The 22,510-nt window shown below is 40.0% G+C and overlaps 1 protein-coding gene across 1 annotated transcript in view; it reads right to left on the bottom strand.

Moving 5' to 3' along the window:
• Nucleotides 1-22,510, bottom strand: part of ADAMTSL1 (ADAMTS like 1) — a 480,443-nt gene that overhangs the window by 24,114 nt on the left and 433,819 nt on the right. Inside the window, exons 21-23 of the mRNA XM_032634985.1 lie at nt 17,750-17,962; nt 15,742-15,922; nt 12,319-12,526 (exon numbers count right to left, since the gene is read on the bottom strand). Of these exons, the coding sequence (XP_032490876.1) occupies nt 12,319-12,526; nt 15,742-15,922; nt 17,750-17,962 (602 nt within the window). The remainder of the gene's footprint in view (nt 1-12,318; nt 12,527-15,741; nt 15,923-17,749; nt 17,963-22,510) is intronic.

The following is a 22,510-nucleotide window of genomic DNA, read 5'->3' as shown; positions in this document are numbered from 1 at the left end:
AAACCATAAACAAGATGAAAAGAGAACCCTCAGAATGGGAGAAAATATTTGCAAACGAATCAACGGACAAAGGATTAATCTCCAAAATATATAAACAGCTCATGAAGCTCAATATTAAAGAAACAAACAACCCAATCCAAAAACGGGCAGAAGACCTAAATAGACATTTCTCCAAAGAAGACATACTGATGGCCAAGAAGCACATGAAAAGCTGCTCAACATCACTACTTATTAGAGAAATGCGAATCAAAACTACCATGAGGTATCACCTCACACCAGTTAGAATGGGCATCATCAGAAAATCTACAAACAGCAAATGCTGGAGAGGGTGTGGAGAAAAGGGAACCCTCTTGCACTGTTGGTGGGAATGTAAATTGATAGAGCCACTATGGAGAACTGTATGGAGGTTCCTTAAAAGGCTAAAAATAGAATTACCATATGATCCAGCAATCCCACTACTGGGCATATACCCAGAGAAAACCATAATTCAAAAAGACACAGGCACCCCAACGTTCATTGCAGCACTATTTACAATAGCCAGGTCATGGAAGCAACCTAAATGCCCATCGACAGACGAATGGATAAAGAAGATGTGGTACATATATACAATGGAATATTACTCAGCCATAAAAAGGAACGAAATTGGGTCATTTGTTGAGACGTGGATGGATCTAGAGACTGTCATACAGAGTGAAGTAAGTCAGAAAGAGGAAAACAAATGTCGTATATTAATGCATGTATGTGGAACCTAGAAAAATGGTGCTGATGAACCGGTTTGCAGGGCAGAAGTTGAGACACAGATGTAGAGAACAAACATATACACACCAAGGGGTCAAAGCCGTGGGGCGTGGGGATGGTGGTGTGATGAATTGGGCAATTAGGATTGATATGTATACACTGATGTGTTTATAATTGATGACTAATAAGAACCTACTATGTAAACAAGTAATAAATTAAAATTCAAAAATTAAAAAAAGATATAAATAAAGCATCACCAGGATAAAAAAAAAAATGGAGAGAGAAAGAGTTTTCCAGATAAGCAGAAGGCAAGGGAGTTATCACTACTAAACCAGCCTTACAAGAAATGTTAAAGGGACTTCTTTAAGCTGAATAGAAAGGGCAATAATTAGTAACAAGAAAAGATAAACCTCAATAGAAAGGTAAATATACAGAACATGTAGTGGATTAATCACTTAAAAAGCTAAGATGAAGGTAAGAAAACAAACGTGGTAAAAATAACTACTATTACAATAATTCTTTAAGGATACACAAGATAAAAAGATATAAAATGTGACATCAAAATCATAAAACATGGGGAAGGGGTAAGAGTAAAAATGTTAAGCTTTAGAATGGTTTAAGTTTACAACAAACTTAAGTTTTTATCAATTTAAAATAGACTGTTAGGGATACACTCTATAATATATAAGCCTCATAGTAACCACAAAGCAAAAATATAATCACAAAAAATAAAAAAATGGAATATAAGCATACCACTTAAGAAAGTCATCAAACCGCAAAGGAAGAAAGCAGTAGCAGAAGAAAGGAACAGAGAGGACTACAAAACAGCCAGAAAGCATTAAGTACATACATACCAATATATCTTTAAAGGTAAATGGACTAAATTCTCAATTCAAAAGACAGAGTAGCTGAATGGATAGAAAAAACAAGACCCATGTATATGCTGCTTACAAGAGACTCCCTTCAAACGTACGAACACACAAACTGAAAATGAAGGGATAAAAGATATATAAAAAGATATTTCATGCAAATGGAGCCCAAGAGAAACTGGGGGTAGCTATACTTATGACAGTTTTTGTTTAACAGTCTAATTTTTCTGGTATAAGAGACGAGGGAACTGCATAATGATAAAGGCGTCAATCCACAAGAGGATATAACATTTGTAAATATTTATGCTCCCAACATAGGAGCACCTAAATATATGAAGCCAAATATTAACAGACCTAAGAGGAGAACTAGACAGCAATATAAAAATAGCAGGGGGCTTTAATACCCCACTTATATCAATGGATAGATCATCCAGACAGAGAATCAATAAAGAAACATCAGCTTTAAACAATATGTTAGACCAGATGAATTTAACAGATATATATAGAACATTCCATCCAACAGCAAGAGAACACACAGCCTTCTCAAGTGCACATGGCATGCTTCCTAGGATAGATCATATGACAGGCCAAAAAACAAATCTTAATAAATTTAAGATAGAAATGATATCAAGATTCATTTCTGACCTCAATAGTATGAAACTAGAAATCAATTTCAAGAAGGAAACTGGAAAATTTGCAAATATGTGGAGATTAAACAACATGCTACTGAACATTCAATGGGTCAAAAGAGAAATAAAATATTTTGAGACAAATGAAAATGGGAATATTACATACCAAAACTTGTGGCATACAGCAAAAACAGTTCTGAGAGGGAAGTTCACAGTGATAAATGCCTACCTCAAGAAACAAAAGTCTCAAACAACCTAACTTTACACCTCAAGGAAACAGAAAAAGAAGAATAAATGAAGGTCAAAATTAGTAGAAGGGAGAACAATAACAAATTTTAGAGCAGAAATAGAGACTAAAAAGCCAATAGAAGAGATCAATGAAACAAAAAGCTGATTCTTTGAAAAGATAAACAAAATTTATAAGCCTTAGTTAGACTCACCAAGCAAAAGAGACAGAGGACTCAAATAAAATCAGAAATGAAAGAGGAACTATAACAACTGATACCACAGAAATACGAGTATCATAGAGACTACTCTGAACAATTATACACCAACAAATTAGACAACCTAGAAGACATGGATAAATTCCTAGAAACATATAACCTACCCAGACTGAATCACGATGAAATAGAAAATCTGAACAGACCAATACAAGTAAGGAGATTGAGTCAGTAATCAAAAACCACCCAACAAGCAAAAGTCCAGGACCAGACAGCTTCACTTGTGAATTCTACCAAACATTCAAAGAAGAATTAATATCAGTTCTTCTCGAACTCCTCCAAAAAATACAAGAGGAGGGAACTCTTCCAAACTCATTTTATGAGGCCAGCATTACCCTGAAACTAAAAACCAGACAAGGGTGATGCAGAAAAGAAAATTACAGGTCAATATCCCTGATGAACATAGATGCAAAAATCCTCAATAAAATATTAGCAAAGCAAATTCAACAATACACTAAAAGGATCAAAGACCATGATAAAATGAGACTTGGTCCAGGAATGCAATGACGGTTCAGTATCCACAAAGCAATCAACATGTGATACACCACATTAACAAAATGAAGGATAAAAATCATTTGATCATCTCAATAGGTGGAGAAAAAGCATTTGACAAAATTCAACATCTGTTTATGATAAAAACTCTTAACAAAGTGTATGCAGACAGAATGTACCTTAATATAATAAAGGTCATATATGACAAGTCCACAACTAACATCATACTAAAAAGTGGAAAGCTGAAAGCTTTTCCCCTAAGATCAGGAACAAGACAAGGATGCCCACTCTTGCCACTTTTATTCAACATAGTATTGTCTTTGCAAGAGCAAATAGGCAAGGAAAAAAAAAAGAAGGCATTCAGATTGGAAGGGAAGAAGTAAAACTGTCACTATTTGCAGATGACATGATACTATTTATAGAAAATCCTAAAGACCGCCACCAAAAAAACTGTTAGAACTAATAAATACAGTAAAGTTGCAGAATACAAAATCAACACACAAAAATCAATTGCATTTCTATACATTAATAACAAACTCTCAGAAAGGGAAATTAAGAAAACAATCCCATTTAAAATTACACCAAAAAGAATAAAATACCCAGGAATAAATTTGATGAAGGAGATGAAAGACCTATACACTGAAGACTTATTAATGAAAGAAATTCAGGATGACAAAAATAAATGGAAAGATATTCCATGCTCATAGATTGAAAGAATCAGTATTGTTACAATGTCCATACTACTCAAAGCAGTCTACCGATTCACTACAATCCCTGTCAAAATTCCAATGGCATTTTTCACAGAAATAGAATAAACAATCCTAAAATTTATATGGAATCACAAAAGACCCCAAATAGTCAAAGCAATCTTTAAAAAGAAAACACTGGAGGCATCACTGACTTCAAACTATACTAGTGATAAAAAATTACAGTAATCACAGTATAGTTTTGCATAAAAACAGACACACATATATTGAGCAGAATAGCCCAGAAATACACCCACGCATATATGGTCAATTAATTTACAACAAAGGAGCCAAGAGTATACAGTGGGGAAAGGACAGTCTCCTCAATAAATGTTGGGGAAACTTGACAGTCACATGCAAAAGAATGAAACTGAACCACTACCTTACACCATACACAAAAATTAACTCAAAATGGATTAAAGACTTGACAGAAAACCTGAAACCAGAAAACTGCTAGAAGAAAACATAGGTGGTAAGCTCCTTGACATTGATTTTAGGGATGATTATTTTTAAAGCAAAAATAAAGAAGTGGAACTGTATCAAACTAAAAAGCTTTTGCACAGCAAAGAAAACCTTCAATAAAATGAGAAGGCAACTTATTGAATGGGAGAAAATGTTTGCAAATCATATATCTGATAAAGGTTTAATATCTAAAACATATAAAGAACTCATAGAAGTCAATAGAAAAAAAATCCAATTTAAAAAGGGGCAGAGGATTGAATAGACATTTTTTTGAAGAAGACATGCAAATCACCAACAGGCACATGAAAAAAATTAGGTACTCATCATCACTAATCATGAGGGAGATGCATATCAAAACCACAGTGAGATATCACCTCACACCTTTTAGGATGGCTATTATCAGAAAGCCAAGAAATAAGTGTTGGTGAGGATGTGGAGAAAAGGGAACCCCTGTGAACTGTTGGTGGGAATGTAAATAGATGCACCCACTTTGGAAAACAGTGTGGAGGGACCTCAAAAAATTAAAAATTAAAAATGAACCAGCAATTCCACTTCTGGGTATTTACCTGAAGAAAATAAAAACACTAATTTGAAAAGATATGTGCACCCCCATGTTCATTAGAGCATTATTTACAATAGCCAAGATATGCAGCCAACCTAAGTGTCCATCAATGGATAAATTGATAAAGAAAAGGATATGTGTATATACACACACAGACACACACGTATACGTGACACGTGTGTATATACACGCACAGGAATATTAATCAGCAAAAAAAAAAAAATATTGCCATTTGTGGCAACACTAATGGACCTGAGGACATCATGCTAAGTAAAATATGCCAGAGAAAGATACCATATGGTCTCATTTATATGTGGAATCTAAACAAAACCAACAAAATAGATACAGAGAACAGATTGGTGGTTGTCATAGTCAGGGGTGGGTAAAATAGTTAAGGGGATCAAAAGGTACAAGCTTCAAGCTATAAAATAAGTAAGTCATGGAGATGTAATATACAGCATGATGACTATAGTTAATAATACAGTATTGCATATTTGGAAGTTAAATAGATCTTAAAAGTTCTCATCAGAAGAAAAACTGTTTTTAGTAACTGTATAGTGAAGGATATTAATTAGACGTATTGTGGTGACCATTTTGAAATATATACAAATATCAAATCGTTATGTTGTACTCCTAAAACTAATATAATGTGAATTATAAAAATAATTCAGTTAAAAAATTCAGCATCCAATAGAGGAATCAGGCTCCCTGACTTCAGACTATACTACAAAGCTACAGTAATCAAAACAGTATGGTAGTGGCAGAAAAACAGAAATATAGATCAGTGTGGAACAGGATAGAAAGCCCAGAAATAAAGCCACGCACCTATGGTCAATTAATCTATGACAAAGGAGGCAAGACTATACAATGGAGAAAAGACAGTCTCTTCAATAAGTTGTGCTGGGAAAACTGGACAGATACATGTCAAAGAATAAAATTAGAACACTCTCTAACACCACACACACAAAATAAACTCAAAATGGATTAAAGACCTAAATGTAACACTGGATACTATAAAACTGCTAGAGGAAAACATAGGCAGAACACTCTTTGACATAAATCACAGCAATATCTTTTTGGATACACCACCTAGAGTAATGGAAATAAAAACAAAAACAAATGGGACCTAGTTAAAGTTAAAAGCATTTGCATAGCAAAGGAAACCATAAACAAAACGAAAAGGCAACCTACAGAATGGGAGAAAATATTTGCAAGTGATGCAACTGACAAGGGATTAATCTCCAAAATATAGGAACAGCTCATATAGCTCAATATCAAAAAAACAACCCAATGAAAAAATGGACAGAAGATCTAAATAGATATTTCTCCAAAGGAGATATACATGTGGCCAAAAGGCACATGAAAGGATGCTCAACATCACTAATTATTAGAGAACTGCAAATCAAAACTACAATGAGGTATCACCTCACACTGGTCAGAAAGGCCATCATCAAAAAGTCTACAGGTAATAAATCCTGGAGAGAGTGGAGAAAGAAGAATCCTCCTACAACTGTCAGTGGGAATGTAAATTGATGCAGCCACTATGGAGAACAGTATGAAGGTTCCTTATGAAACTAAAAATACAGCTACCATATGATCCTGCAATCCCACTCCTGGCCATATATCCGGAGAAAACCATAGTTGGAAAAGATACATGCACCCCAGTGTTCATTGCAGCACTATTTACAATAGCCAAGACCTGAAAGCAACCTAAATGTCTATTGACAGAGGAATGGATAAAGAAGATGTGGTATATTTATCAATGGAATACTACTTAGCCATAAAAAGGAAGGAAATAATGCCATTTGCAGCAACATGGAGGGACCCAGAGGTTGTCATACTGAGTGAAGTAAGCCAGACAGAGAACAACAAATATCATATGATATTGCTTATATGTGGAATCTAAAAAAAATTATACAAATGAACTTATATACAAAACAGAAATAGATCCTCAGACATAGAAAAGAAACTTATGGTTACCAAAGGGGAAAGAGGGGGCAGGGATAAATTAGGAGTTTGAGATTAACATAAACACATACTATATATAGAATAGATAACCAACAAGGACCTACTGTATAGCACAGGGGACTATACTCAATATTTTGTAATAACCTATAAAGGAAAATAATCTGAAAAATATGTATAACTGAATCACTGCTGTACACCTGAAAGTAAGTCAACTATACTTCCATTAAAAAAAATTTCAGCATCCAAAGCTCTATTCCAGACTCACTAGATGAGAATTTGCATTTTTAACAAGATCCATAGGTGATCCACATTAAAGCTTGAGACAAACTTGCCTAGAGAGTTCTAGAAGAAAGAAGAAGGGGGTGAAGAGTGTTAGAGAGGAAGGAAGGAGGAAAGACCTATTTTTCTGTCTTTTAGGAAAAATAATCACTCAGCATGATCAGTGTGCACGTATATGCCCTTGAGTGACCTCAGTGATACAATGCAGAAACATCTCCCACGTGTAGCCAGATCTGTTCCCAATTGTAATTTCACGAACTGCCAATAAGCCTTGAGGGCCTAGAAGCAGAGCTGCCTTGGGCGGAATGAGAGCTATCAGAAGTGGGCTTTTCCAGGTAGGAGAAAGATGATATTCCCCAGGCATGGGAGCAAGGGGGAGCTCATGCCTCTTTGATTAAGAAGCACATGTATTAGGTCACTGGAAATAAGGGGGGGTTGGTAGAGGCCCCAAAAAGGAGCCTCCGGCTGAGCATGTTGATTTGCCAGTGTTGAGCATTATTCCCAGGCTCACCTGGAACACAAATGGCTTATAAGTTGCAAATGAATTCTGTGGCCACATTTTCCCCAAATAACATTTCATCTTCATGAGAGATGACCACAGTGTATTAACTTAATAGGATGTTCCAAGTGATTGTTTTCCAAATAACACACTTCAGGGTTGGGATGAGGGAACATGAATGCAGTAATGTGTAGACACCAGTTCCAATAAGTTCAAGTTGCCAACTGCCTCCAAGCATTCAGTCACACTATTTCATAGAGTTACACAAATAATTTTGAGCTGTGTGGTTGCTTTGGCATGTCCTCACAGCCAAGCTTAATGGTATGTTTCAGATACAGACCATTTGGAAATTATGCCTGACCAATCAAAACAGTTATCCTACCAATTAGCACGGGCCTCTGACAAACCACAACAGTTGTTCCCACATAGTTGGTAGGTACCAGCTGATTATCAGTCCTGGCAGGCAGCTCTTAGATGCTCAGTAGGTCTCCAGTAAGTTTTGAACCCAGACTTTAGGAAAAGCAAGAGTATATACAATTATATCATTTCCCTCAAGCACCACACCAGATTTTTTTTTTTTTTTTTTTTTTTTGGTGCCAACAACATTCTAAAACAGAGAAGGAGTCAGATGATGAATAGTACAACTATGCTTTGTCTAAATAGAGGCCCTATCTACCTTCACTGGGAAAAACCTAGGCCTCTAATTATAAATGGGAGTTCCTGACTTGTGCTCAGTCCCACCTGGCCCAGAAACAATGACCTGGCCCAGAAATGATGACAGCCCTGCACACTGCACCCTTGGCTGCTTCTGTCATGGGCTGGTGTGTGTCACTGCTCAGGTTTGCTCTTCCTAAAGAAGAACCTTCAGTTTGTGTTGGTCTTTTCAGTTATAACTAAAACATAAAATTTCCTCTCCAAATAGAGAGTTTCTGTGGTTCCTCCCTCTGTCCAGCTGAGCCCCCATTTCTTCTCTCTCTTGAGCTAACCTGGGACTTTTTTGGTTAACCTCCAACAGGGAATTGAGAGAAAGGAGTTGCTGGTAGCAGCTAGGCTTCAACTCTTCTTGGCCTGGAACAATGGTTCTCTACCCTGAATGCACATTAGAATCATTTGGGCGGCTTCTAAAACATGCCCATGTTTAGATCCCTCTCCTGAGCAATTGACTTAGAGTCACTGGAGAAATTTCTTTAAAAGACCAGTGTCTAGCAAAGACACCACCAAAAAGGAAAATTACAGGCCAATATCTCTGATGAATATAGATGCAAAAATTCTCAACAAAATATTAGCAAACTGAATCCAGCAACACATAAAAAATATCGTTAACACCATGACCAAGTGGGATACATCCCAAGTTCACAAGGATGGTTCAGCATATGAAATCAATCAATGTGATAACACCACATAAACAAAAGACAAAAAACACATGATCATCACAATAGATGCAGAAAAAGCATTTGACAAAATTCAACACCCAAAAAACTCTTACCATAGTGGGTATAGAGTGAACATATCTCCAGATAATAAAAGCTATTTATGACAAACCCACAGACAATATAATACTCTATGGTGAAAAGCTGAAAGCCTTCCTGCCAAAATCTGGAAGAAGACAAGGATGCCCACTCTCACTTCTTCTATTCAACATAGTATTGGAAGTCCTAGCCACAGCAATCAGACAAGAAAAAGAAATAAAAGGTATTCAAATTGGGGGAACTTCCCTGACAGTCCAGTGGTTAAGACTTCACCTTCCAACGCAGCGGGTGCAGCTTTGATACCTGGTCAGGAAGCTAAGATCCCATGTGCCTCATGGCCAAAGAACCGAAACATAAAACAGAAGCAATATTTTAACAAAATTCAATAAAGACTTAAAAAATGGTCCACATCAAAAGAAATCTTAAAAATAAAAAGGTATCTGAATTGGAAGGGAAGAGCTAAAACTGTCATTATATGCAGATGATATGATACTACATATAGAAAACCCTAAAGACTCCATACAAAAACTACTAGAACTGATAAATCCAGCAAGGTAGCAGGATACAAGATTAACATACAGAAATCTGTTGCATTTCTTTACACCAACAACAAAATATCAAAGGGAATGTAAAAGAAACAATACCTTTTAAAATCGCAACCCCCAAAAGAAAATACTTAGGAATAAACCTCACCAAGGAGGTGAAAGACTTATTCGCTGAGACCTATAAAACATTAATAAAGGAAATTAAAGATGACTCAAAGAAATGGAAAGATATCCCATGCTCTTGTATTGGAAGAATTAATATTGTTAAAATGGCCATACTACCCAAAGCCATCTACAGATTTAATGAGGTCCATATCAAGTTACTCATGACATATTTCACAGAACTAGAACAGATAATCCTAAAATTTACATGGTACCCTAAAAGACCTAGAATTGCCAAGGCAATTGTGAAGATAAAGAACAAAGCAGGAGGCAAAACCCTCCCAGACTTCAGACAATACCACAAAGCTACAGTAATCAAAACAGCATGGTATTGGCACAAAAACAGTGGATCAATGGAACAGAATAGAGAGCCCAGAAATAAGCCCACACACCTAAGGTCAGTTTATCTTCGACAAAGGAGGCAAGAATATAGAATGGGAAAAAGACAGTCTCTTTCAGCAAGTGGTGCTGGGAAAGTTGGACAGCTGCATGTAAATGGATGGAGTTAAAACACACCCTCTCACCATACACAAAAACAAACACAAAACGGCTTAAAGACTTGAAACATAAGACACGATACCATAAAACTCCTAGAAGAGAACATAGGCAAAACATTCTCTGACATAAATTGTACAAATGTTTTCTTAGTTCCGTCTCCCAAGGCAATAGAAATAAATACAAAAATAAACAAATGGGACCTAATCAAACTCACAAGCTTTTGCACAACAAAGTAAACCATAAACAAGATGAAAAAAACCTACAGAATGGGAGAAAATATTCACAAACACTGAGACCAACAAGGGCTTAATTTTCAAAATATACAAACAGCTCATACAACTCAACAACAAAAAACAAACAACCCAATCCAAAAAATGGGCAGAAGACCTAAATAGACCTCTCTCTAAAGAAGAAATATGGACGGCCAATAGGCACATGAAAAGATGCTCAACATCACTAAATATTAGAGAAATGCAAATAAAAACTACAGTGAGGTGCCACCTCACACCAGTCAGAATGGCCATCATTAAAAAGTCTACAAGTAACAAATGCTGGAGAGGGTGTGGAGAAAAGGGAACCCTCTTACACTGTTGGTGGGAATGTAAATTGCTACAGCCACTATGGAAAACAGTCTGGAGGTTCCTAAAAAACTAAAAATAGAGCTACAATATGCTCTAGCAATCCCAGTCCTGGGCACATATTCAGAGAAAACAATACATGCACCCCAATGTTCACTGCAGCACTATTTACAACAGCCAGGACATGGATGCAACCTAGATGTCCATCAACGGATGAATGGATAAAGAAGATGTGGTACATATATACAATGGAATATTACTCAGCCATAAAAAAGAAAGAATGCCATTTGCAGCAACATGGATGGACCTAGAGATTGTCATACTGAGTGCAGTAAGACAGAGAAAGACAAATATATGATATCACTTATTTGTGGAATCTGAAAGAATGGTATAAATGAACTTGTATGCAGAACAGAAATGGAGTCACAGATGTGGAGAACAAACTTGTGGTTACCAGGAGGAAAGGAGGGGGAGGGATAGATTGGGAGATTGGGATTGACATATAGATGCTACTATATATAAAATAGATAACTAATAAGAACCTACTGTATAGCATAGGGAACTCTACTCAATACTATGTAATGAGCTATATGGGAAAAGAATCTGAAAAAGAACGGATATATGTATATGTGTAGCTGATTCACTTTGCAGTATAGCAGAAACTGATAAAACATTGTAAATCAACTATACTCCAATAAAAATTAATTTAAAAAAACCCCAAAAGACACATGCACCCCAATGTTCATTGCAGCACTATTCACAATAGCCAAGACATGGAAACAACCCTAATGTCCATTGACAGACGAATGGATAAAGAAAATGTGGTGCATATATACAATGGAATACTACTGAGCCATAAAAAACAATGAAATAATGCCATTTGCAGCAACATGGATGCAGCTAGAGATTATCATACTAAGTGAAGTAAGTCAGAAGGAGACAAATATCATATGACATCGCTTATATATGGAATCTAAAAAAATGACAGAGGTGAACTTATTTATAAAACAGAAACAGACTCACAGACTTGAAAAACAAACTTATGGCTAACAAAGGGTTAAGAAGGGGGAGGGATAAATTTGGAATTAACAGATACAGACTACTATATATATGAAATAAATGGTCCCGATATAAATGACAGGGACCTACTGTATAGCACAGGGAACTCAACTCAATATCTTATAGTAACCTATAATAGAAAAGAATCTGAAAAAGAATAAATATATATGCACAACTGGATCACTTTGCTGTACACCTGAAACATTGTAAATCAACTCTACTTGAATAAAAAATAAAAATTAAAAAAGAAAAAGCCCTCTCACCTGGCCCCAGCTGGAGAAGGCCCACTCCACACATAGCTGTTGGTTACAGGCCTGGGTGTCGACTGGCCGTTTGGCAAGCTGTGTGCACATGTCATTGGACACAGGAGTGGAGATCCCAGAGGCTTTTAGCTTCTGGCAGGTCACTCGGCGGGTCTGGACGCCTCCCCCACAGCTCCGGGTACAGGCGGACCAGGAGGTCACCATCCACCTGGAAAGAGGAAGAAGAGTCAGGGCAAAGGGTCAAGACTTGAGGAGGGGGATGATGCCATACACTCTCAGAAAAGGAGCCCCATGCATCTTCCTCCTCTCACCACACAGCAGCTAATTGCAGGGCCATGTCTCTTTTCACAGTATATGCTTGGGGTGGTAGGCTGAAAATCCCCACCCCTCCCCGCCGAGATATCTATATCAAATCCCTGGAACTTGTGAATGCTACCTTATTTGGACAAAGGGTGTTTACCGATGTAGTTAAAGATTTTGAGATGAGATTGTCCTGCATTAACTGGGTAGGCATTAAATACCATCACATACCCTTATAAGAGAAAGGGAGAGGGAGATTGGACATAGAAAAGGAGAAGACAGTGTGACCACAGGGGCAGAGGTTGGACTGATGTGGCCACAAGCCAAGGGACACTGGGAGCCACCAGAAGCTGCAAGGGCTGAGGAACTGATTCTCTCCCAGCGCTTTATGGAGGGGGTACAGCCCTGCTGACACCTTGATTTTGGACTTCTGGCCTCCACAACTGTAGGAGAATAGATTTCTCGTTTTAAGCAACGATGTTTGTGGTAATTTGCTGTGGCAGCCACAGGAAACAAATACCCTTTGGAAATTGACTAAAAAGGCGCAATGTGAAAGAGTTTTCTGAAGATCAGTTGCCTTTTCTTAACATTGGCCCCAAAAGCCGTGAGCTTGCAGATGACACATTCTGGGAAGACAGTCCTTTAGCTGGTTACGCTGCATTGCAGTTCTGGTACTTCCTAATGGCATCCAAGTGTGGGGCAGAGAAGGGACAGTTTCCCAGGGAAGTCAGATCCAAACCTGGGTCGCCCCCTGACCCTGGAGGCGGTCTGGGTCTCGGTTAAGCCAAGTTCTGTCTGCTTGTACTCACTGTTTTTTCTACGTCGCCTTAACCCATGTCTCATTTGATTTTGTTTAATCCCTCAGAAACCTACGAAGTTCCTTCCAGCTTTCTGGAGCAATTCCCACGCCCATGAGTCACAGTCCATAGGTCTTACACCTCTTAGAGGGCTGTATATGTGGTGACAGTAGTCGTTCTCAGGATGTTAGCTTCTAACTGCAATTTGGGCCCTCAGAAGTGAGACTGACCAGGACTGAGACAAATGGCTTTCCTCATAAAGCCAAGCTGTAAGCTGGGAAACACGCTGAAATCCTTGGTCTGTATACAAAGGTGGAGGGGTTCTCTTCGGATGTTTGTACCCTGGGCTAATTCTCAAAGAAGAGGGGAAGGGGGTGCAGTTTGGGGAAAAGAGTGAGAAAAAAATTTGGTGCTTTCTAGCCATTTAGTTCCATCTAGAGAAAACATTTTGTTTTACTGCCTGAGAAAAAAATTTTTCTAAATGAAGTGGCTGAAACAGCTACCTGGGTCAAAGTGGGACTTCGCAGCGTTAATCAGAAAGCCTACGAGGGCCACACTTGTTTGTGTGGAGAGAAGGGGGCTGACGTGCCCAGGAAGCCTGGTGGGGAAACCAAGCAAAGGTGAGCCTGTGGCCACTTCCTGGTCTAGTGGCGCCACATCTGGCTTTCAGGAGAGGTAAGTAGCAGGGACAGGGAGCAAAGTCCTCCTGAATCTAGATCTGTGACTTATTTAATTTGGTGGAACTCCTCTGCTCTGTTAGCCCTGGAGAGAGATGACTGCGTGCAGATTTCCATCTCTTAGGAGCAGAGCCACTTAGGAAACAAGCAGACGGTGTTTTAAAGCCCCTCGGGGCACTGAAACCAAAGCAGACCCAGCCATTGTTTCATCTGCAGAAGTAAATAAGGCTGATTGACTCTGACCATCACCACAGCAAATCAAAAAGTCCCTGGCATGTCCAAGACCTCCTCTTCATTTCACACAGCTTGGCAAGGGCAGTCTTCCAGCCTCTCATATCCCTGGTGAATGTCAGGCCTCCCTTTCAATCAACTTTTATTTCCAAATATCCATTTCAGCAATTTTTCAGGAGTTGGGGTGGGGGCTTTGAGAAAAGAGAGGTACCGGCTATGTTACAGTTCAGGAAGGGTATAAAAGGACATTAATCATTCCTGTGGAAACCTTCCCGTCAGCAAGTCAAACTGCTGATATTAACAAGTGTGTTTCATATTTCATTGAGGCTGTCCTGGTTTCAGCTGCTTCTTAGGACTCAGCTGGCAAAACACGAAGCAGTTGCCTAAGTAGTGGATGAACGTCCCACAGATAGGTAGTAAAGGGGCATTTCAGGACCCAGCCAAGTCTCCCCGGGCTCTGGGCACCATGCTGGTGCCAACTGCAAGCCCATCCATTATCCCTTTAGCTGCTGCCTGACACTGGGTGGCAGGGGAAGGGTACTGCTCGGTGGGACTCACAGCTTCTCAAAGCTCAAGGCAAATGGAAGAGGCAGAGACTGTGGGTGTCATTCTGAGCTACATAAGGGACCCAAATGCAGAGAATGTATAGTTGGCCCTTGAACAACACGGGTATGAACTGCACAGATCCACTTATACTCGGATTTCTTTCACGAAATACCTACTACAGTACTACACCATCCGTTGTTGTGAAATTGCAGATACGGAGCGCCAACTATCAAGGTAGAGGTAGATTTCTGACTGCTCGGGGTGGGCGCCCCTAACCTCTGCATTGCTCAAAGGTCAACTGTAAACCCAAAGTTGAAGCAACTATGGGAAATGGAAATTTACGTCAACTTTAGCACGATGCAACCCTTTGTAGAAGAGAGGATCATATTTCCTTAACTAAATTGGAGTACTGATGAGCACAGGTATTTACAGCTAGAAGAAAGGGGAGGAGTTGGGGTCTAGGCCAATAGTCAGTATCCCCTAAACACTTCAACTGCAAACATGTTTCTTTCCTTACAAACCAACCACAGAGCCAGCTTCTTACTGCAGTGTGGGAGCTTCTCTCTTGCCAGGGCCTGGGATGCTCCTGGACCCTGAACAGACCCTATCAGGCCCTTGGGAAGCCTGGGCAGCCTTTAGCTGGCTGAATAGTGAGGGAAGAAACAGCGAAGGGAGGAGGCTTATCCTGAGGGATGTTTTCTGTGCAGTGGAGAGGCTGGCGGGCCCGGGCCTACAGGAAAGGACGTCAGGTCCCCTCACCTGCACTTAATGTAGCTCTCTCAGTGCTAGACAAGGGCTGGCTATGAACTTGGCTAAAAGTCCAGGCCCATCCTTGGGAGTGGGCGGCCTGAGCCAGCATCCGGCGCACTCACCGGGAAGGGCAGTCTCTCCGGTTGCAGGCGATGGGCTGCACAGCAGGGCGCACCTTCCCTGCACAGTGGGTGGGGTTGACCTCCGTGCTGTTCAGGAGACACCTCAGGCGGGGCTGCTGAACCCCTCTGTTACCACAGGAGGCTGAGCAGGTCGCCAGTCTGTCCACAGACCACCAGTAATCTATCACAGAAGGAAGATCAGAGGTGAAAAGAAGATAGCATCAATGCCCATGTTATTCCTTCAGAGTGGTGGGGTGAGGTGTGGTAGGAATGAGATGCTGTTATGAAGGAGGCTCTGCCCTGCAGTAGGCTCCATTTCCCACCGATCTAGGCAAGTCACGTGGTCTCCAGGGGCCTCCGCTGGCTTATCCATAAAGTGAGTACAGTAGCCCTTATCTTGTCATGCTACTGTGAGGACTGGATATAAAGAAAGTACAGGGCCTAGCCCAGTGCCTGGCACATAGAACTTCATCAGTGGCTGTAGCTCTCGTATTTTTTAACCTACTTCCTAAAGTACCCTTTCCTTCCATTAGTTTACCAGAAAGTGACTTTATTTTTCAACAAAGAGATATAAAAATATCAGAAGTACTTAACAATCATATTTAAAAGTCTGTACTGGAGTTGGACTTTGTATATGTTACAGAAAAACAGCCTATCCAGAGAGGCTCACTTTTCACGATGACGTCGGTCAGGAAGGCCATTTCTTTGGATTTTCTATTTGGGGGTCTGGGACTGACTGGTAGGAAAGCTGTTAAAAATAACTGGGCTGGGGCTTCCCTGGTGGCGCAGTGGTTGAGAGTCCGCCTGCCGATGCAGGGGACGCGGGTTCGTGCCCCGGTCTGGGAGGATCCCACATGCTGCGGAGCGGCTGGGCCCGTGAGCCATGGCCGCTGAGCCTGTGCGTCCGGAGCCTGTGCTCTGCAACGGGAGAGGCCACAACAGTGAGAGGCCTGCGTACCGCAAAAAAAAAAAAAAAAACAAAAAACTGGGCTGGTAAATTTTGAGTGCTTATTTGCACTCAAAAGATTTGTGTGCTACAAATCTTGCAGTTAGGCACTGCCTTCTGGTTTTCAGCAGAGAGTGCCCGGCTGGCAAGAAAACGCAACATTGACTTTCCTGTGTGGAAAGTGAGATGGCGGTGGAGGCCTCAGGAAAATCTCCCCCCTTATGTGCTATTCTGGGATGAACTCTGTCCCTTCCCACGGAAACCTCCATTTTAGGATACGTGCAGTAGAATTTTGCTTTCCCTACAAGTATCACACATAGGCCACAGGTAGAACCAGTCTATGGAAAACTCAAAAGCCTCACGTAGTTTCTATAACAAGGCCAGTTTGGGCTCCCTTCCCACTGTTTTGGGCTCATTCACAACCCCTTCTTGGGGCCGTGAATGCCAGGCCCCACCCAAGGGCTCTCTGACCTGCCCAGGTGCCTGGAAGGTGAATGCATGAGCCATGCAGACTCCTCAGTCTGCTCGTGGACAGGCCACAGAGAAGGTGCCAGGAAGGCACTTGGCGTGTGACTGCAGCTGGAGACCTCTGGATGATCAGCGGTCCTGGCACCAGCCCTGGTTCTCCGAGGCAGGGGCAGTAACCACGTAGTTCACATCAAGAGGTAATTTTAAACCAGCTCAACAGAGAAAACTTGTATTTTCTTAGTAGGCAACTTTGCGAGTGTGTGTGTGCGCTCTCTACTAGTTAAACCAGCATAAAGGAAACACATTTGCTTTGCTATATGGCGATATCTCCTTGGTCCTGAGCAGCAGTAACATGATGAGAAGAAGGGCGCATCTAGGAAAGCAGCACTGACTTTTCTGGGTTCTGCTGAGATGGGGGTGGGTGGCTTTTCTGAAGAGCCTCACCATATGGCAACACGGTTGGGCTTCCATTTGCATGTTCTAAGAACCACTGGAGATCAGAAATCACTTTGTTCTGCTGGAGAATTAGATTTCCAAGTAGACTCTCTTCTTCAAGAAACAAGCCTGGCACCCAACGCCTGAAGGGTTTCTTACCTTGGATCACTAAAGAGGCCTTCTGGACGAGCATTCCCGCCTCATTCTGAGCAAGGCAGCTGAATTCCCCTTGAGACCCGCCACTAAGATTTGCAACCCGGAGAATCCGTCCGGCTGCCAAGATATGATGCGTCAGTCCTGTGGTATTGGCAACTGGCTGGTCACCGTGGAACCAGGTGATATTGGGAGTAGGGTGGCCTTTGATGGGGCAGCCTAGAAGGAGAGGTGAGGAGAGGTAAGCCATGGATAAAGCCAATAAGGACACATTCCTGATGAGCTGTTTGACTGTTTCCATGGGTTTTGAGGCCATACATTTGATGTGGCTTCCCCACGGCATTTTTCTTATGTTTCCCACTCCCAAGCAAATGGGAGATGTTTTTATTCTCTGGATGCTTGGAGGGTGACTATTACTCATTCAATTAAAGTAAAAATTCCTGGGGAACACAAAGTACCTATTTTTGCCTATGTCCCTGTAATAACTTAAAAAAAAATGAAGCAATTAAGATTAACTCATTGGACATTTTCTCAAGTTAATTAGTTCCTATGCCAGTTTTATACTGAAAGAAATCACTTCTTCAAATGCAATGAGTTGGGGGAAAAAAAAACCCCACGTACTATAAAGTAATAGTTAGGAATCAAACTTTAATTGGTAAATGTCTAATGTCTGCCTCCATTTTACTCTGTGATTTTCAAGCCAAAAATTTTCAACAGAGACTAGGAAAACAATTTTAAACACTGATCTCATTTCTCTATAGGTCAAGAACCTTGGCCTTCTGACAGCTCTTCTGACAATCAAGCCTGCATTGGACATGTACAATGTTATACTTATCACAAAGTCATTGAGCCTATTTTGATACATTCAAATTCCAAAATATTAAACTGAGATACGGTGTCTACTCAAGCCTTTGTAGCATAGAATTAGTAAAATAAACTGATTACAATTGTGAGAGAAAACTCATTACCTCTAAATTCGTACTTGTTGAATTTGCTGTTGTGACCCCAGAAACTTAGCTTCCAGAGGAGATTTATTTGGAGGTTTAAAATGCAAGATAAATCATTCAAAATTAAAGATAGTGGAGGTTTTCTATCAGTTCAGTTAAAAAATATCTATTTGGTGCCTAGTGTTCTGGGGACAGTAAAGCTAGTTAAGATTATCTTCTCTCTTGCAAGGAGATCCCAGCTGGTATGGGATGCAAAAACGCACACTAATAAAACTGAGATATAAGGCAGAAGATGAGATCAGTGAGACACATAGATGGTCACAGATGGATGTGTGTGCCTATGGATCTGTACAGAGAATGGATTTTCTAACGTTGTTCTGTGTTCTGGGGGCAGCACTGGTAGAATTTTTATAGTATGGCAGCGTTAACACAGGAAAGGTCTTTAAGAGATGATTTAGCTTACTGCCAGGGGAGAAAACTGAGGCCCAGAGATGTTAAGAGACCTTCCCAAGATCAAGGGGGGCAGATCTTCTATCTGAGTCACTGTCTTGTGTTCTTTCCCCCATACCTACTGCTTGTCTGGTTAGACGCCAACAATTTACTTAGGCATCTTGATACCTCCTTCCTTTGTCTGCGTACTCCCTTCATTCCCTTGCCTTTTTACATTTTCACTGTGGTTGTATAGGTTGAAGAGGTGGGAACAGACTACTTTGAAGAAGGGCCCTGGAAAAACAATGCTAAAGTTGACCCTCAAAATTTCAGTATGGAATGTCATGTTATAGGACCCAAGTTTTCACTTCTCGCCCTGTGGACTCACTCTGCCATGTAACTTTACAGGGCCGTCCCATGATGGGTGGGCTTTACTTCCCCACCTCCTTACTTCAGGTTTGGCCATGTGACTACTCTGGCCACTAACAAACGCTAACAATGAACAATCTGAAAAGGAAATTAAGAAAACAATTCCATTTACATGAGTATCAAAAAGAATAAAATACTTAAGAATAAACTAAAGCAAGGAGGGGAAAGACTTGTACACTGAAAACTATAAAACATTGCTAAAAAAAAAATTAAAATCGTAAATGAATGAAAAGATATCTCACGTTCATGGGTTGGAAGACAATTTTGTTAAGGTGTCAGTACTCCCCAAAACAAACCCAATTCAGTCCCTCTCAAAATCCCAATTAAAAAATTGTTTTTGCATAAGTAGAAAAATTCATCTTAAAATTCATATGGAATCTCAAGGGACTCTGAATAGCCAAAACAATCTTGAAAGAGAGCAGCAAAGTTAGAGGTCTCATACTTCCTGGTTTCAAAACTTATTACAAAGTTACAGTAATCAAAACTGTGGAACTGGAATAAAGACAGACATATAGACCAATGGCATAGATAGAGAACCCAGAAATAAGCTCTTATGTATATAGTCAATTTTCAACATGGGTGCCAAGACCATTCAATGTGGAAAGGATAGTCTTTTCAACAGATGGTAATGGGAAAACTGGATTTCTACATGCAAAGAATGATGTTGGATCCTTACATTAAACCATATACAAAAATTAACTCAAAATGGATTAAGGACCTAAACATAAGAGTTAAAAGTATAAAACTCTCAGAAGAAAACGCAGGGGAAAAGTTTCACAATATTGGATTTGGCAATGATTTCTTGGATATGACACTAAAAGCACAGGTAACAAAAGAGAAAAATTAGATATACTGGACATCATCAAAATTAAAAGCTTTTGTGTATCACAGGACACTGACAACAGAGTGAAAAGGCAGCCCACACAATGGGAGAAAATATTTACGAGTCATAGATCTGATAAGAGATTAATATCCAGAATATAGAAAAATTCCTACAACTCAACAACAAAAACCACCAAGCAACTTAAAAATGAGCAAAACACTTGAATAGACATTTCTCAAAGATATGCAAATGATTAACCACAGGAAAAGATGTTCCACATCACTAATTGTTATAGAAATGCAAATCAGAACCAACGAGATACCACTTTATGTCCATTAGGATGGCTATTATTAAAAGAAAAAAAGAAATTAACTAGAGTTGGTGAAGATGTGGGAAAATTATAACACTTGTGTATTGTTGGTGGAAATGTAAAATGGTGCAGCAACTGTGGAAAACAATATTGAGGTCCCTAAAAGAAAATTAAACATTAGAATTACTGTATGATCTAGCAACTCCACTTCTGGCTATATACCCAAAAGATCTGAAAGCAGGACTTGAATAGATATTTGTACACCAATGTTTATGGCAGCATTATTCACAATAGCCAAACGGTGGAAACAACCCAGAGTTCCATCAATAGATGAATGGATAAACGAAATGTGATAAATATATATGATGACTATTATTCAGCCTTAAAAAGGGAATAAAATTCTGATACATGTGACAACATGGATTAAACTTGACAACATTAACTTAAGTGAAGGAAGCCAGACACAAAAGGACAAATATTGTATGATTCCCCTTATATGAGATACCTAGAGTAGTCAAATTTGTAGAAGCAGAAAATGGAATAGTAATTATCAGGGGCTGGGGGAAGGAGGGAATGGAGTATTATTATTATTTAATGGTATGAGTTTCAGTTTGGGATGAAACATGGATATGTTCTGGACATGGATAGTGTGAAGTTGTACAACAATGAGAATGTAATTAATGCCACTGAACTGTACACTTAAAAATGGTTAAGATAATAAGTTTCATGTTATGTATATTTTGCCATAATGAAAGAAATGAGGCAAAAGCTGCACTGGGTACCAATTTCAATCCTAGACCTCAAGAGACCTGGTGAGTTTTTGCTTGTGCTCTTATGCCTTTGCCATCACTGAAGAAGAACATGCCTCGACTGGCCTGATGATCTCAAGGGGAGGATTGGAGAAATGTGGAGAACAGCCAAGTCACTCCAGCCGAACCCAGTTTAGATCAGCTGAACTAAGTAAGAGCAGTAAGAATAAATGATTGATGTTTTAGCCACTGAGTCTTGCATTTATTTTAATGCAGAATCTCTTTTTTTTCAGGGGCTGGGTGAGGTAGCTAGCTGATACATTTAGGGAGTAGGGGCTTCCAGAGCTCCTTGAGCCATGGATCCAAGGCTTCCAGTAGGGTAGAGTTTCTACGTGTATACTGACCCAGCTCTCACCTGACCTGGATCTTCTCAGGTACTCCGAAGGAGCAGGCTCCCCACATGCTTCTGGTGGCATCTAGGCATCTATATGCCATGAGGTCCGTGGTGGTGTCACTGTACTCCCGTTATGAAGTGGGTGTGAGAATGGCCTTGGGGAGAGGTGTATAGAAACCAGTCCACTGGGGACCTCCAGAGACCGGCAGCACCCACTCCCTCCAGCCCAAAAATGATGCCTGGAGTCAGATGTGGGTTTCATTTTCTAATAAGAGGCAGGAAAGCTGTACGTTTGTTTAGGCATAGCATGATTTCAAAAGTGAAGCTTGAAACAAGTACAGCTTTTCAGACTTACTGAAACAGACAGATATATGTCTTCCTATCACATCTGCTTTAAAGAAAAAGAGGTGCCATATGCTGTTGAGATGCTGGCTCCATGAATCCTTTCGTTTGGTCAGTGTGCATGGAGCGCAGTGAGGCTGACTAGATTCCAAATTGAAAAATAAGAACCTTGCTATTCCCAAGGAAACAGGAGATACTTGGCCAGAGAATCTCTCATATTTAGCTCTAGTCTTTTTTTCCCAACTCCATTAGGACTGATTGTCTGAGAGACTATTTAGGCAGGAAAGGGAGTGGTAGCAGCTACAGGCTATTTTCTATGGCTGATAAAGTTACTTATCTAGGAT

The sequence above is a fragment of the Phocoena sinus genome, chromosome 6 (genome assembly GCF_008692025.1).
Source record: "Phocoena sinus isolate mPhoSin1 chromosome 6, mPhoSin1.pri, whole genome shotgun sequence".
In the NCBI taxonomy this organism is placed as follows: Eukaryota; Metazoa; Chordata; class Mammalia; order Artiodactyla; family Phocoenidae; genus Phocoena; species Phocoena sinus.
The sequence above is the reverse complement of the archived record's forward strand: the minus strand, read 5'-3'. Positions and strand labels throughout refer to the sequence as shown.